The following is a 14,647-nucleotide window of genomic DNA, read 5'->3' as shown; positions in this document are numbered from 1 at the left end:
AGCCCCAGCCCTGAGCGGCTGCGGACACGCAGCGAGAGGCTGCAGAGCTCGGGAGGGGGGAGCGGGAGAGCTGGGAGGCACGTCACGCCGGGGTTAATTAGCCTTAGCAAGGAGTAATTAGCCCAGAGTTAATTGCGGGGCTGGGCGCCCGCATCCCCCGAGCCCCGCGGGTGATGCTGGGGGGGCTCAAGTGGGGGGGTCTCAGGGGTCATGGTGGGGAACGGTTTGGGACCACCGGGATTGAGGAGTCCCCTGAGAGCTCAAGGTTGGGCAAAAGCCCAGCAGAAGGTGAGCAGCAGCCCAGGGAAGAGAAGGGGCATCCCCCATCACGTCCCCTTCAGCACCTGCAGCTTGGTGCTCTATCCTGGATCCCCTCCAAGGATCAGAGACCCCATCCCAGGGCACTGGCATCCCAGAGCATCTTACTGGATGCATCTTACTGGGACGAGAGAGCCCTTTATCAGGACCACCTGGCTGAGCTGCCCCAAAACCTGTCTCCTGCAGCAGGATTCAGCAGCAACTTCTTTCCCCACCCTTGAGTTCAGCCCCAGGTGTTGCCATTCATTCAGCTGCCAGCATTTAAGGAAGCCTATAAAACAGCTGTGGAGGAGCAGAAGCAGTTTGGGGGTGTTTGAGAGGTAGAAGGTGAGCTCTTAGCTCTGTTTTTCTGCCTTTTCTCCTTTCCCAGGTCTGGATCCTGGACAGCACTGGGGTGATAACCTGCAGCCATGGGGGTTAAAGCAATGCTCCCCAGCTACGAGCTGGGGTTTTATGCTCTGGTGGTGACATGTGCTGTGGTGTACAGTGGCAGTGAGATCTTTGGAGCATCCAGAGGTAACACTCCCCATTGCTCAGAGGGGCCCCAGGAGGGGTGTAAGGTGGCTGCTTTTAGAGCTCTCAATACCCCCAGCAGCTCTCTGGCTGGATGGGGTGAGGGGAGCTGGCAGAGAACAGCTTGGGAATCCTTTGCAAGGTCCCAAAGGATTGTTTTTGTTGCCTCATTGGCCCCTTATCCCCATTTCCGTGGCTCAGGGTAAGAGGCTGTGGCACATCACAGTTGTCCAGCCAGTGCCAGAATGTGCAGCCACCTTGTCTACACAGGGCTGGTTCCCAGCTGTCTTGTCTGCAAGCCTAAAAACTTCATGAGGCAGAGGGGTGATGGAATCATAGACTCGTTGTGGTTGGAAAAGACCTTTAAGCTCGAGTCCAGTTCCTCCTCTCACCTTGACAAACCCAGCACTACCCCATGGCCCTCAGCACCTCAGCCCCATGGCTTTGGGATCCCTCCAGGGCTGGGCACTCCCCCAGCTCCCTGGGCAGCCTGGCACAGGGGCTGACACCCCTCTCAGGGAAACAGTTCTGCCTCAGCTCCAACCTCAACCTCCCCTGGGGCAGCTTGAGGCCGTTTCCCCTTGTCATGTCATTCAGTACTGGAGAGACTGACCCTCACCTGGCCACAACATCCTGTCAAGGAGCTGCAGAGAGTGATCATCTCTCCTCAGCCTCCTCCAGCCTGAACTCCCCCAGGGCTCTCAGCTGCTCCCCATCAGACATTCCCCAGAGCCCAGAGTCCCTGGGATGTCTGCTGCAGAAAGGCTTTGCTGGACGTTCCCGACTCCTATGGCTGTCCGTGGGAATCCAGCACGTTTGGGATGGGGTGGTTAAGCCCTGATGGCTCATCACCACAGGGAGGAAGGCTCCTTGCCTTGCCAAAACCTGAGCCCTTTCTCTCCCTGTGCCTGTGTTTCTCTTGCAGACAGCATGAACAGAAAGGCGTTTCGGGATGGCATAAAGCCGGGCTGGCACTACTTTGGCAGGAAGATGGTAAGGGAGGGTCTTTGCCAGCTCCTGCTGCTGTGGTTGCTGCTCATGGCAGGAGAAGCAGAGCTGGTTTTTCTGCTGCTGACACACATTTGTAAATTCCATGTGACTTGTATTTTTTGTCCCTAAAGAGCTAAAGGAGAACATCAGCCCTGCAGTGCTGTGGATGCTCTGTGTTGTGCACACCCAGATGAGCCACCTCTGCCCGTCTCTCCTGGGGGGTTTATCTTAGGATCCCAGAGTGGAAGAGGGGGTTGGAAGGGCCCTGCAGAGCTCATCCAGCTAAAGCAGGTTCCCCTTGCTCAGGGGCACAGGAATGTGTCCAGGTGGGTTGGAAACCTCCTGAGAAGGAGCCTCCACACCCTCCCTGGGCAGCCTGGGCCAGGGCTCCCTCACCTCGGCACCAAACGAGCTTCTCCTCTTGTTCCAGTGGCACTGCCTGTGTTCCACCTTATCCTTTGTCCTGTCCCTGGGCACTACAGAAAGCAGTGCCACCCCATCCTCCTGACACCCACCCTTTAGGTGTTGATAAGTCCTGATGAGATCAAACCCATCTAAAGAGCCCTTGGGTGGAAAACAGGAGGAAAACGCTTTGGAAGTGATGTGGTTTCCCCTGCAGAGGGGTGCTGGGGGCTGGGGACACTGAGGTGCCTGTGCTGCCCCCACAGGACGTGGCTGACTTTGAGTGGGTGATGTGGTTCACCTCCTTCAGGAACGTCATCATCTTCGCCCTCTCGGGACACGTCCTGTTCGGCAAGATCTGCTCCATGACGCTGCCACAGGTGAGCCAGGCACGTGGGGGATGCATTCTAAAGCACCAGGGTGAGCTGGGATCCGTGCAAGGGGGCTCAAGGGCTGCTCTAGGATGAGGGGAGCAGGGTTGGGGGCTTTCACCAAGCTGACCAGGGGTTGGGGCCGCTCTCTTCTCGCAGCACCGGGCCGTGGTGTACATGGTGTACGGGCTCATGGCTGTGCTGGGCAGCATGGGGCTCGTCTACCTGATGATCATCCTCTCCCACTGCCTCATCCTCTACTCTGTGGCACTGGCCAAGCAGAAGTGGCTCTGCTACGTGGCTGGGCTCTGCTGTCTTGCTTCCTTCAAGGTGGAGCCATTCAGCATTTGGCAGGTAGGTACTGTCTCGTTTCCAGCCCACTCATATCCATCTCCTGGGTTTTACCTCAAAGAAAGGCTCCTGGGGCACCCCCAGACCCTGGGAACTTCTCCTGGGTATGTCAGATCTCCCACAGAGTTTGGGAGGGAGGGGACTGTTGTGCTGCTGTGCTTGGGAACAATCCCATGGGGCTATGTTGTGTTTTGGTGGCTTCACATTGGGCCAGAGCTCAGGACACCCGAGTCCTCCTGCTGCTCAGCAGCTGCTTGTCAGCCCAGCGAGGTGTGGTCCTGCCCCGTGCCTCAGTTTCCCCATCTACAACAGCATTGGGATGGGTTCAGCCATGCCCATGTCTCTCTTGGGTCCCTGCCCACTTGTAACCTCTTCCATGTAACCAGTGACAGGACAAGAGGAAACAGCCTCAGGTAGCACCAGGGGAGGTTTAGATTGGAGATGAGGAAGAACTTTCTCCCTGGGAAGATTTAGACAGTCCCAGGCAGCCCAAGGACAGAGATGCCTCTCCTTGCCTGCTGCTTACCTCCTGAAACACGTTCCCCTCCATTGTGCTTTCCTTCACTCCCTGGGGAGGGTCATGCCCTTGTGACAGGGTGACATTCCCAGCCCACATCAAAGCCTGTATGGCCCACAGCTGCTTGGTGAAGACTTGGCCAAGAGGATTTACCACTTCCCAACCCCTCTGGGACACAGAAGCCAGCAGGGAAATCAAGACCCAGTTTTCTCTTTCCAGCAGCAAGGCTCACTAGCTCCAGGGACAATGAGAGCGTAACCAGAGGCTGCCCCAGGGCTAATGTCCATCCCAAAGTGAGGGAGCAGAGAAATGACACCACATTCCCCATGGTAACTCTTCATTTCTCACTCAGAGCGGGTTTGTAACGGGAGCTTTTGATCTTCAAGATGTCCTGTTCTACGGCGGAAGCAGCTTCACCATCATGCGCTGCATGAGCTTTGCACTCGAGAGCTCGGAGAGGAAAGAGGGCATCTACTCCATCTTCGACCTCCTCAAGTACAACTTCTACCTCCCCTTCTTCTTCTTTGGGCCTGTCATGACTTTTGACCAGTTCCATGCCCAGGTGAGTGCTCCTGAGGCGAGGCTGGAGCAGGACCTCTCCCTGTCTTTGTTGGGTTTGATGCCTACAGGACCCCACCTTCCACCTCAGCGAAGGTGCAAAGGGTTGTAGAGCTTCTTGTGGCCACCTAGAGCCTGTGGGCATCATCTGGGCTGAGCAGTGGTGCTGTCATTTTTGAAGGGGTGAAGTTTTGACCTTCCCTTTTGGGTTTTGACCTTCCCTTTTGGGTCTGGGGCCATTTCCACTCATGAGTTCCAAAGGGAAGACATTGCTGTGGTGAAACGTTGGGGTCCATCTCTGCTCCCAAGCCACGAGTGACAGGACAAGAGGAAAGGGCCTCAAGTTACACCAGGGGAGGTTGAGATTGGAGCTGAGGAAGAGCTTTTTCCCTGAGAGGGTTGTCAGCCCCTGTGCCAGGCTGCCCAGGGAGCTGGGGGAGTCACACAGCAAGGGCAGTCTCGCGTTTCCATCCAACTGGCTCACCCAAGGAGCAAGAATTGCTGGGGATGGTCCTTGTGTCTTAAGAGGAAGCTATTTCTCTAGAAGTAAGAAAGACTGGGTGGAAAGCTGTGTCTCAGCAGCCAGGGGCTCCCTCTGCTCTCCCTGGTGCTCCAAGTCTTTGCCTGTATCACACAGAGCCAAGGGAGCAGACTCCAAACAGCTCTGGAAAGCAGCAGCAGCAGCCTGGGCTGGGACCAGCCCATCTCTGAGGCAGTTTCACAGCCAAAGACCAAGCAAAACAGCAGTGCTGCTCTCTCCCTTCTCTTTCTATCTTCAGCATCCTTTTACATCAATGCTCAGCCTTGGTCATCAAAGAAAACAGGTCCCTACTTGCTAAGGGAAGGACCTGCTGCTTGGTCAGCAATGGTGCTGGGTGGGATTACCACCACCCCTCTTTCCTTTTAACGAGCAGCTTCCTTGCTGGTTCATCCACCTGGGGAGTTAACAGCCTCATGCTGCATTTTGAAAGGAACAAGATCCCTTGGGTCTTGCAGGATCTGTTGAAAAGGACTTGTAGAGAGCATTTGATTGCAAGATCAGCCCTGGTGTCCCCCCACAGGGGATGCTTGTGGTGCAGTGAGTGTGAGCAGCCCATTCTCAGAAGACAAGCACCAGGGATGGCCAAGCTGCTGGTGGGCTCTTCTCCCCATGCTGCTGGGAGAAGTGGTTCATCCTGAGGGTTCATCTTTCCAGTTGTGTGAGGCTGAAGGATGGGCAGGGCTCCAGCAGCCCCACTGTCCAAGCACCTCTGGAGGGGATACAGCTCCCTGGGGTGCCCTCCTCACCCTATATTCCTCTTCCTACCCCAATTCCATCAGCCTTTCCCTACAAAACAGGCAGGTTTGGCTTCTCCTCACACTGCAGTCATGTATCTGTAAACCAGAGAGTTAAACTCACATCTCCAAGACCTGAACTCTCACCTCTCCTACAAGATCTGGAGGGGGGTTATTTCCTGCTCCTTTGCAGTTTAACGATTAAACTAATGAACAATTCCCCTCTCTGCTGCTTAAAACACTCACCCCAAAGGCTTCTAGAAGAGGGAAGTCCCCAGTCCCCTTGACATGCTCCAGCCAGGGGTCCTGTCTTGGCCTGGCCACCACTGCCATCTCCTGGCTAGATGCCCTCCTGCACTGCTCGAGCTGCAGGGAATTGCAGAGAATTCCTAGTTGTCCCAGCAGCAATTCTAGGGGCAGGCAGATGGAGATTGGCCCAGTTAGGGAATGGGGCTTTCTGGTTCTTACTGGTGTTACCTGCTGGTGGAGCCCCTGTGTGATGGGAACTCATCTATACCAGCCCCATTTGAGCTGAAAAGCATCTTCCTTACTAGGATCAAGGGAACCAATTCACTTCAGTGGGGCTGGAAGTGTTGGGAGGACAGCCCTGATGCCAAGGGGATGGTGGCAAGGGCAAGAACAAACAGCCTCAAGGTGAACCAGGGGAGGTTTAGGTTGGAGATTGGGAACAATTTCTTCCCTGAAAGCCCTGGCACAGGCTGCCCAGGGACATGGTTGAGTCCTTATCCTTGGAGGGATTCCAAAGATGTGTAGATGTGGCACAAATGGTTGGACTTCATCTTAAAGGTCCCTTCCAAATGAAGCAATTCTGTGAAAGGGGGGGGGCTCTGTGTCCTCTCCATGCCACAGTCTGTCCTCCCTTGGCTTCCCCTCCAGCTCAGGCTCCAGTAGCCTCTTTGTATCCTTAAAGCACTTGGCATATAACAGATGTGAAAGGATCTGGCAGAGGCTTTAATTCTCAGGAATCATCTGGCTCTGACAAGGGGGCTGGTGCAGCAGCCTGGGGATTATGTTGAGGGAGCTCCCACCTCTCGCAGGGAATAAAGGGAAAGTAATAAACATAAGAGGATTTTGCATCCAGCAGCAGTTTTTACAGCAGTGCAGGGAAGCAAGGACACCAGGCTGCCCAGTGTAATCCTGAAAGCTTGCTCTGATTACTTCTTGTGTTACAACACCCAGAGGCATGGCAGCTCCTGCAGGCAGAGCCCCTCCCCTCCTGTACAAGGCACAGCAGAGACAGATTCCACATCCATCACATCCCAGTCCACCCAGGGAGCAGCTCTCATGGAATCACACAATGGTAGGGGTTGGAAGGGACCTTTAGAGATCAACCCCCTAGTCCAACCCCCTGCTACAGCAGGTTCCCCTGGCTCAGGGGCACAGGAATGTGTCCAGGTGGGTTGGGAAACCTCCCAGGAAGGAGCCTCCCCTCAGTCTCCTCTTCTCCAGACTAAACAGCCCCAGGTCCCGCAGCCTTTCCTCAGAAGGAAGATGCTCCAGTCCCCTCAGCATCTTGGTGTCCCTGCACTGGCCTCTCTCCAGCAGTTCCCTGTCTCTCTGCAGCTGGAGAGCCCAGCACTGGGCACAGGGCTCCAGCTGAGGCCTCAGCAGGGCAGAGCAGAGGGGCAGCACACCCTCCCTGGCCCTGCTGCCCACACTCTGCTGGATGCCCCCAGGCTGCCATTGGCTTCTTGCCCACCAGCCCACACTGCTGCTCATGTTTCTCTGCTGCCCACCAGCACTGCCAGGTCCCTCTCCTGGAGCTGCTCTCCAGCAGGTCCCCCCCAGCCTGTGCTGGGGCAGGGGCTTGTTCATCCCCAGCTGCAGGACTCTGCCCTTGCCCTTGGTGACCCTCAGCAGGTTCCTCTCTGCTCAACTCTCCCTTTCATTTACAGTAAGAGTCTACAGCAGAAGCTCCAGATATCACCATTCACCCTCCTCCCAAATGACCTAAAATACACCTCTGTCCCTGGCAGAGCTGTCAGATGGGATTCCAGCCCCGTTCCCAGCCTCCCCTTGGGCTGCAGGCTGTGCCACTCTGTGCTTGTGAGGGATATGGGCACTTTCTCCACCCTCCTTAATGACCTGTTACTCTTGACCAAAGCTGACTTTCTGAACATGTTCCAGCAGAAAGAGCCTCAGCCCCAGCTCCTTGGTCAGGGCAGTTTTCATCCCACCTGAGGTCTCTGAAGTACAGCCAAGACCTGTCACTGCTGTGTCACACCATGAACCTGCTCTGCTGGAGACCTGTGATGGGCACAGCTTTTGCTTTTTGCCTGGAAGGGTGATCCAGGAGCCACTGGTAGGAGTTAAAATGACTCACTGGTCAGATGTTAGAATCCCATTGTGCAAAATGGAGATGAATGCAGACTTTCTAAAACTGAAGAGCTGTGTGAGTGCTGAGGCCACACACTGCAGGGTGCCAAAGCACTGGGAGCTCTCATGCAAAACCAGAGGTAAAGGCAACTCTTGTAAGAAGGGGGAGGTAACTGTCCTTCCTGAAGTTAACAAGAGACAGCACCTGAGTGCAGATAAGAGGGTTGTAAATCACCCTGGGTTGAAACAGAGAAAGGAGCAAGACCTCAGCCTAGACAGCCTCAAATATCACTGTTGGGTGAAGCCTTCACAAGAGGGGAGGGGAATTTAGATTGCCAGGGTCCAGTAACCCAGAGATTCTTGCTTCAGGAGTGCTCTCCTAAGAGGGAATCCAGCTCAAGCTGTAATAAACTCTGCCAGAACCCAAAGCCTGAGCTCTTCTTTGCAGTCAGGGCTGAGATCGGATGCAGCTGCAGCCAGACTCCTGTCAGAAGGAGTTTAGAAGGCAAAAGGGGATCTGTCTGAACCTCACAAGTCAGTGAGAGAAGCCTTGTTGGAAATGTCTGCAGCAGGCACGTTGCTGCTGGGGCAGGGGAGCTGGGGGGATGCCGTGGCTGTGTCCTGCTCCTCACCTCACCTAGTCCCTGGAGTCATCTTTAATCAACAGAGATGTGGGTCAGGTAGCCCATGGTGTGATATCTAGAGGAGAACATTGAGTCCCCATTTGGAGCTTGACCATTTCTCTGGATGGAGGAACGTGCTGCTCAGCCTCAGCCCAGCCCTTTGTGCTTTGCCATCCCGTCAGGTGAGCACCCGAGAGCTGAGGCGCAAAGACGACGAGATGAGGGACATCCGTGCCCGTGCCCTTCTCCACGTGGGAGCCATCCTTGCTGTGGACATCTTCTTCCACTTCTTCTACATCCTCACCCTCCCTTCTGACCTGAAGTTTATGAGCCGCCTCTCGGACTGGTCCTTGGGTGAGTGGCCGTGCTTGGGCGTGCTCACACCTGTACTCAGCCCCAAGGCAGTGGGGAGTGACTCACATCTCCATCCCTCCCTCCATCCATCCCTCCATCCCCACTGGGAGGCTTTGACAATGCCTGTGTTGGACAGGTTTGAGCAAAACCCCTCACTCAGGCAGCCCTGGAAAGCTGATGGTGCTGGTCTGACATTCTCAGCATAAACTCTTTATGCCAGGGTTTAAGAGACTGAGCATCAAGCCTTTGCCTGGAATGGAAAGGAGCTCAGCACCTCTCAAAAAAATGAGCCCTCACGCTGCTGCAAAAGGCACATCTGGTATCTGAGCTGCCTTCACAGGTTCTCACCCTTGGTGGGTGTTTGTGATCCACTGAAATGGCCCCGGGGCAGCAGCTCAGGGGAGTTGTAGCTGCTGCCTTCAGCTGCCAGTTGGAGGTTGCAAAGAAGGTGAAGTCTTCTTGGAGGCTGGCAGGGAAGAGGCAGGACACAGCTAACAAGGTGCAGCAGGGCAAAGTCTGACTGCATGTAAGGAAGGTTTTTGTCATAGAGTGGTCAGACACTGGAACAAGGGGCCAGAGGGGTTATAGATTCTCCAGACAGGTGCAGAGCAACTTCAGCTCCGTTTAAAGTTGGCCATTTTCTGGCCCCTAGAAGCCAAACTCCCAGGGTGAATCGTGGTAACAGTGCTGGCATTCAGCTGGCAGCTGTATGGAGGATTTCAGCTGGCCAAATGCACATCTGATGGCACCACTTGAGATGCCTTAGGGCACCTGGCATCCTCACTGGAAGAGGACGAGTGTGGGCTGGAGAAGCTCAGTGTCCCTCCAGAGTGGCAGCTGGAGAAAATGCTAATGCAGCTGGAATGGCACTGGCAGTGATTTAGGGTGCCCCAAGAGACCTGGGTGGACTGGGCAACAGATGCTACTCCAAGAGGGAGCTGAGCCCCTCTGCAGGCTCTCCTGCTCTGCCTGGTCCATGCTGGGAGCTCAGGCACTGTGCACATTGTGACACTTAATCTGTGAGCTGAATGTCACCAAGAAGGGGGCAATTAAAAGCCATGTAGCTGAGGTTCTGAGGGCCATGGGTTAGTGATGGGCTTGGCAGGCTGAGGTGAAGGGTTGAGCTCCATGATCTTAAAGGTCTTTTCCAACTGAAACGATCCTATGGTTCATTTTAGCTCCTGTTTGCACAGAAATTGGCAATCCTTGCTTTGTTCCTGCAGGATTTGCTTCCAGTGTCAGACACCTCTCCAACTGGGACACAGCTTTTGGCCCTGGCTTTGCATCACATCTCTGGCCACGAGCAGCTGAGGTGGGGGAGGCATTTTGATGGAGGTGTCAATAAAACCTCAGAGCTCAGAGTTGAGAGCTGTGATGACTTCATTGTAGGTTTACAAGCCTTAGAGGGAAGGAGTAATCTTGCACTGGAAGGAATGAGATCTGTGTGATTTCGTTGCTTGGATTACTAAGATAAATAGTTTGCTTCCAAATTCCCCCAAAAGATATTATCCTTTGTGCAAGCTTCTTACAAAGCTACTCAGCTCTAACAGCTGATCCAAGACAGTGTAGACTGTCGTCTAGATGTGATGCTTGTTGCAATGAACTACACTCTCCTGTGGGACATGACCCCCAAAGTCCTGAAGGTTGTTCATCCTGTGCTCCTCTTCCCTCACCTGACTCTCGTTTTTGCTCCAGCTGGCCTGGCCTACTCCAATTTGGTGTATGACTGGGTGAAAGCTGCTGTCATGTTTGGGGTGATCAACACCATGGCCAGACTGGACCACTTGGACCCACCCCAGCCCCCCAAATGCATCACCATGCTCTACGTCTTCGCAGAAACGTGAGTAAGCCCGTGTGCATCAAGGCAGAGAGGCTGTGTTTAACCTGGAGGAGATGTGGGCAGAGGGGGAGGGGGTCTGGCTCTGCTGCTGAGCAGTTGGCCTATGAGTTGGAGATGACCTACACTGAACAGTCTATCCTGAGCCTACAGTCTAGACCTGGCTGTAGCTCAGGGAAATACTCTTGGGTAGGATGCAATAGATAAAGAGAGAGGCTGCAGCAGCATCAAGTGTGTGAAGGAGCCTGGGGAGCTGCTGTGGAGGAGGTTTCTTGCCAGGGGACTGGGGGTCTTCTCTGTCTGACTGCTGTGTGGAAGGGTGTCATTGCACTGTGTGCTTTAACATGCTTCTATCATCTCTCTTTCAGGCATTTTGACAGAGGGATTAATGACTGGCTGTGCAAGTAAGTGTCTAATCAACTGTGTCTAGTCTGGTTCTGGGTCTTCTCTTTCATCACATACAGATGAAGCACCAAATGCTGTTCATCCCAAAGCTAAGGTGTCCTCTCTTCTGGGTGAATCCCACTATGGCCTGAAGTCATGTTCAGTCTGCTTATCCCTCAGGTCATTGAATGAAAACTGCTCCACCAAAAAGTGCAACAACCCCCCAGGCTGGGAATAAGAGAGTCCTAAGGCAGAAATCCCTTGAAGTGTGGTGGGTTTAGCATTCCTTTACCTGCAAGAGGGTGGAAAGATGGTATTTTGTCCTCAAGGGGCTCTGGGTTTGTGAGGAACACAAGCCACAGGCAGCTGGGCAGCAGCAGCACTCAGCTTGTTGCTACAACACGTCAGCCAAAGCATCCTTCCTGACTGAGGGATGATTGAGCTACCTGTGAGGAGCTTGTGGTGGGTGAATGTGGGGTGAGGAGCTCCAAAGGGGTCTCCTTGACTGCAGGGAGCACTGACCCCTTTCCTTGTCGGTTAGGTACGTGTATGATCACCTTGGAGAGAACCACGACAACATCATGAAGGAGCTCGTGGCCTCCGTCGCCACCTTTGCTGTCACCACGTTGTGGCTGGGGCCCTGTGAGATCGTTTACATCTGGTCTGTCTTCAACTGCTTTGGCCTCAACTTTGAGCTCTGGGTGCAGAAATTCTTCCAGCTGGAGCCCTTTGCCAAACTGGAGGTGAGGAGCAAGTGGGTGGGGGAAGGTGAATGGGTCAGGGACCAAATTCTGGTGCTGGCAAAGCTCCACGACTGTAGGGAGCTCAAACTTGGTTATGTCAGTGAGATCCATTTCCAACTGAGACTGGAGAAAATCCCTGATGAAGCCAGGCCTCCTGCATGGAGACCTCTCTCCTGTGCCCTTTAACACCCTTGTGATCAGCCACTTGGGGTGCAAGGGAAGCGCAGTCGTGGTGCTCCTTCGCTTAAGGACATGGATTAGTGGTGGCCATGGCAGTGATGACTTAATGGTTGGACTTGATCTTAAAGGTCTTTTCCAACCTCAGAGATGCTGTGGTTTTGTGCTCTGTGTCACCTACCCAGAGCAAACTCCCACCTGCCTATAAGATGCTTCGTGGGAAATGTAGGTTGGATGTGGAGCTTTCAGAGGAGAAACAGAGGTCCAGGAGAACCAGGAGTGCAGCCTCGGTGAGGCATCAAAGTACCCCAGGTGGGCACAACGTCTGAGATCTGTCCTGGGGAAAATTTATACATTCCCATATGGAAATCACTTTCTGTTCTGCAAAAGGCCTTGCCATCCTGAGTGGCTCTGATCAGACCTGTGACAAAAGCAGATGTTTAGGTACTAAGATGCACTATCCAAACATTCGGTGCCCTGTCTCTGTTTGGGATCAAGGTGCCTCAGGGACAGGGTGGGAGAAAAGCTTAGCAAACTCCATCCTAGAGACAGTTATGTTGCTCCTTTGTTTTGCCCAGTCTGGAGACCCTAAAATGGTTCAGTAAAGACCCTTTTTTGATTAAAAACTTCAGAGAGCAATCCCTCCATTTGCTCTCCTTGTTGAACTTCTAATCAGATTAGAGCAGTCCCAGGCAGTGAGATCTTCCCTGGGGCACCACAGTTCTCAGCACTAAGTGGCCTGGGGATTCATCATACTCTTTGAAGATTGCTATAAACCTCTTCCTTGCTCCACTCACAGCAGCTGCTCCTGAGGATTATGTGTCAGTGGCAATCTCACTCTGCTGCTCTCACTGGTTTTCAGCTCTTTTCTTTCTTAAACAATTTCTCCCAGGAGCTGGGAATGATTTGCACAAAGGGCAATATACATCCTGGTGTACAAGAGCATTCAGCTGCCTTGAGGAAGGGGTTTCCCAAGGCAACAGAGGAAGAAAGCAGTACTCAGCCGTTACAATTAGCATGAAAGGCTGTGTAACAACTTCTCTCTCCCCGTGGGACTTTGAAACACCAACCCAGAGCCCCAAATGCATCTTGAGTCCAGCAGCAGAGCACAGAGCAGAAGGTTTACCTCATTCTTGTGTTTCTTCATCCCAGAGACACTAAAGGCTGCTCTGGCTTTTGCCTGCCCCTCTGGGATCCCAGCTGGGGTTGGAGCACTGCATCTCCTTTGCTCACAGCCCCGTTTTCCCTCACTGTCTGCTCCTCTCCCCTCCACAGGCCAAACTGCCAGCGGCCATGTCTCGGCGGATCAGGGCAGCTTTTGGGGCCATGAACTTCTGGGCCATCGTCCTTTACAACATCCTGGCCCTCAACAGCCTGGAGTTTGCACTGCTGGTGACCAAGAGGCTCCTCCTGACGGGTAAGGGGCTGCCAGCCTCACTCAGGGACCCTTGTCTTGGTGCTGGTAGGAGAGCTGACAACTGGCGTGTTGCGTGGCTGCTCCCCACGTGCTTAACTCTCACACAAAAGGTGCAGACAGGGCTTTCTTAGCTCCAACCCTCCTCATGTGAGCTCTCTGGGGTATGAGCTGCCTCCCAGGTGTGCTTGTACATCCTTGTAGCCATACACAGGTCATGCTCACCCTCTCAATGTGGACTGAGTCCCTGGCTGGGAAACGGTCTCCGTGCTGGGGAAAAAGGGATTTACCCATCCTACCTCCTCTCCTTTTGCTTTAGCAGTTCCTCCTGTGTCAGTCTCAAGGTGACAGGTACAAATCCTCATGCTACAGTCTTACCTGTACATTTGTAATGAGGGGATGGTGACCCTGTTTTGAAGTCTTCTTGAGCAGGGTATAAATAGCCATCAGGAGCCCACGTCCTTCCGCTCTCTCTGGGACAGGGCTGGCGTAGGAAGGGGATAATGTGATGCTGTGGGCTCAGTGTGCCAGGAGTGCCTGCCCTCTGAGCTAGCTGCCTTTTGCTGGTTGCATTATTCATTTCAGAGGTCCTGTTTTAGCACATACAAAGCCTGTGTCTCCCCTCTGCTGTGGATACCGGCCTCGTGGTTACGAACGTCATCAGACCCTTCCTAAGGGGAAAGAGATCTCCTGGCTGCCTGTGACAAAACCTTGTGTTCCCTGGGTGCACAGTGTCCCCATGAGGCACGGGACAAGGCTGGGGTTGATCCTCAGCATCAGCAGGGCACAAAGCTTCCAGAAGGTCCCAGTGCTGAACAACAATGGACGTGGGCAGGTTAAATGGGCAGAAAGTCAATCCACCAAGTCTTGGGGAGCAGTTTTGGGGGTAAGAGAGTGCTCAAAGCCACTCCAGCACATCCCTGATGCCTGGGTGGGCTCAGGCACAGCTTCATCTAAAGTCTGACACTGGGCATTTCTCTCTGTGAAGCTGTAAGTCTGGATCCAGAAGGGAAAATGTCATTGCTTGTTTGGAGCTCCCAAACCCACCTGAGAAGCAGCAGTGCTGGAGAAGAGCTGATCTCATTAGGCAAGCAGCCACACCAAGATGACCCATGTCTCCCTCCATCTTCTAGGTTTCCCTGTCAGCACTTTGTCCATCTGGTTCATCACCTACTGCGGAGTGCAGCTCATCAAAGAGCGGGAGCGCCTCGTGGCCATCGAGGAGGAGAAGAGTGACAAAGCAAAGGTGGAGTAGAGAGACAGAGGGATCTGTAGGCTTGTCCCAAAGCCTCATCTCCCTTCCAGCTGCTGCTGCCAGACTCCAAGCACTCCTGACAATCAGACTGCTGTAGCTCACCCGTGTAGAAGTCACCTGGAAGGCACAGGTCAGCCCTTGCTGCAAGACACAGTGGATGTTTCACAGGCTCCCTGTGCATGGCAGACTGCTGAGGTAGGCTCTCAGGACATTAATGCCAGAAAGAGC

The 14,647-nt window shown here is 53.9% G+C and overlaps 1 protein-coding gene across 1 annotated transcript; it reads left to right on the top strand.

Annotated features, from left to right (window-relative positions):
- Nucleotides 1-701: 701 nt before the first annotated feature.
- HHATL (hedgehog acyltransferase like) lies at nucleotides 702-14,419 on the top strand. Its single transcript, XM_061997263.1, has 11 exons — nucleotides 702-834; nucleotides 1,757-1,824; nucleotides 2,490-2,603; nucleotides 2,754-2,948; nucleotides 3,815-4,024; nucleotides 8,438-8,609; nucleotides 10,305-10,449; nucleotides 10,815-10,850; nucleotides 11,372-11,573; nucleotides 13,026-13,167; nucleotides 14,298-14,419. The coding sequence occupies exons 1-11, from the start codon at nucleotides 729-731 to the stop codon at nucleotides 14,417-14,419; spliced, it is 1,512 nt and encodes a 503-aa protein (XP_061853247.1). The 5' UTR covers nucleotides 702-728.
- The last annotated feature ends 228 nt before the right edge of the window (nucleotides 14,420-14,647 follow it).

This window comes from Colius striatus, chromosome 5 (assembly GCF_028858725.1).
Source record: "Colius striatus isolate bColStr4 chromosome 5, bColStr4.1.hap1, whole genome shotgun sequence".
NCBI classification, from domain to species: Eukaryota; Metazoa; Chordata; class Aves; order Coliiformes; family Coliidae; genus Colius; species Colius striatus.
The sequence above is the reverse complement of the archived record's forward strand: the minus strand, read 5'-3'. Positions and strand labels throughout refer to the sequence as shown.

Bases quoted from the DNA above. Each gene is read 5' to 3' on its own strand.
- HHATL (XM_061997263.1), top strand. From the start codon at position 729: ATGGGGGTTAAAGCAATGCTCCCCAGCTACGAGCTGGGGTTTTATGCT. The intron at 1,825-2,489 runs GTAAGGGAGGGT...CTGCCCCCACAG, and splicing joins ACTACTTTGGCAGGAAGATG to GACGTGGCTGACTTTGAGTG. The intron at 8,610-10,304 runs GTGAGTGGCCGT...TTTTTGCTCCAG, and splicing joins CCTCTCGGACTGGTCCTTGG to CTGGCCTGGCCTACTCCAAT.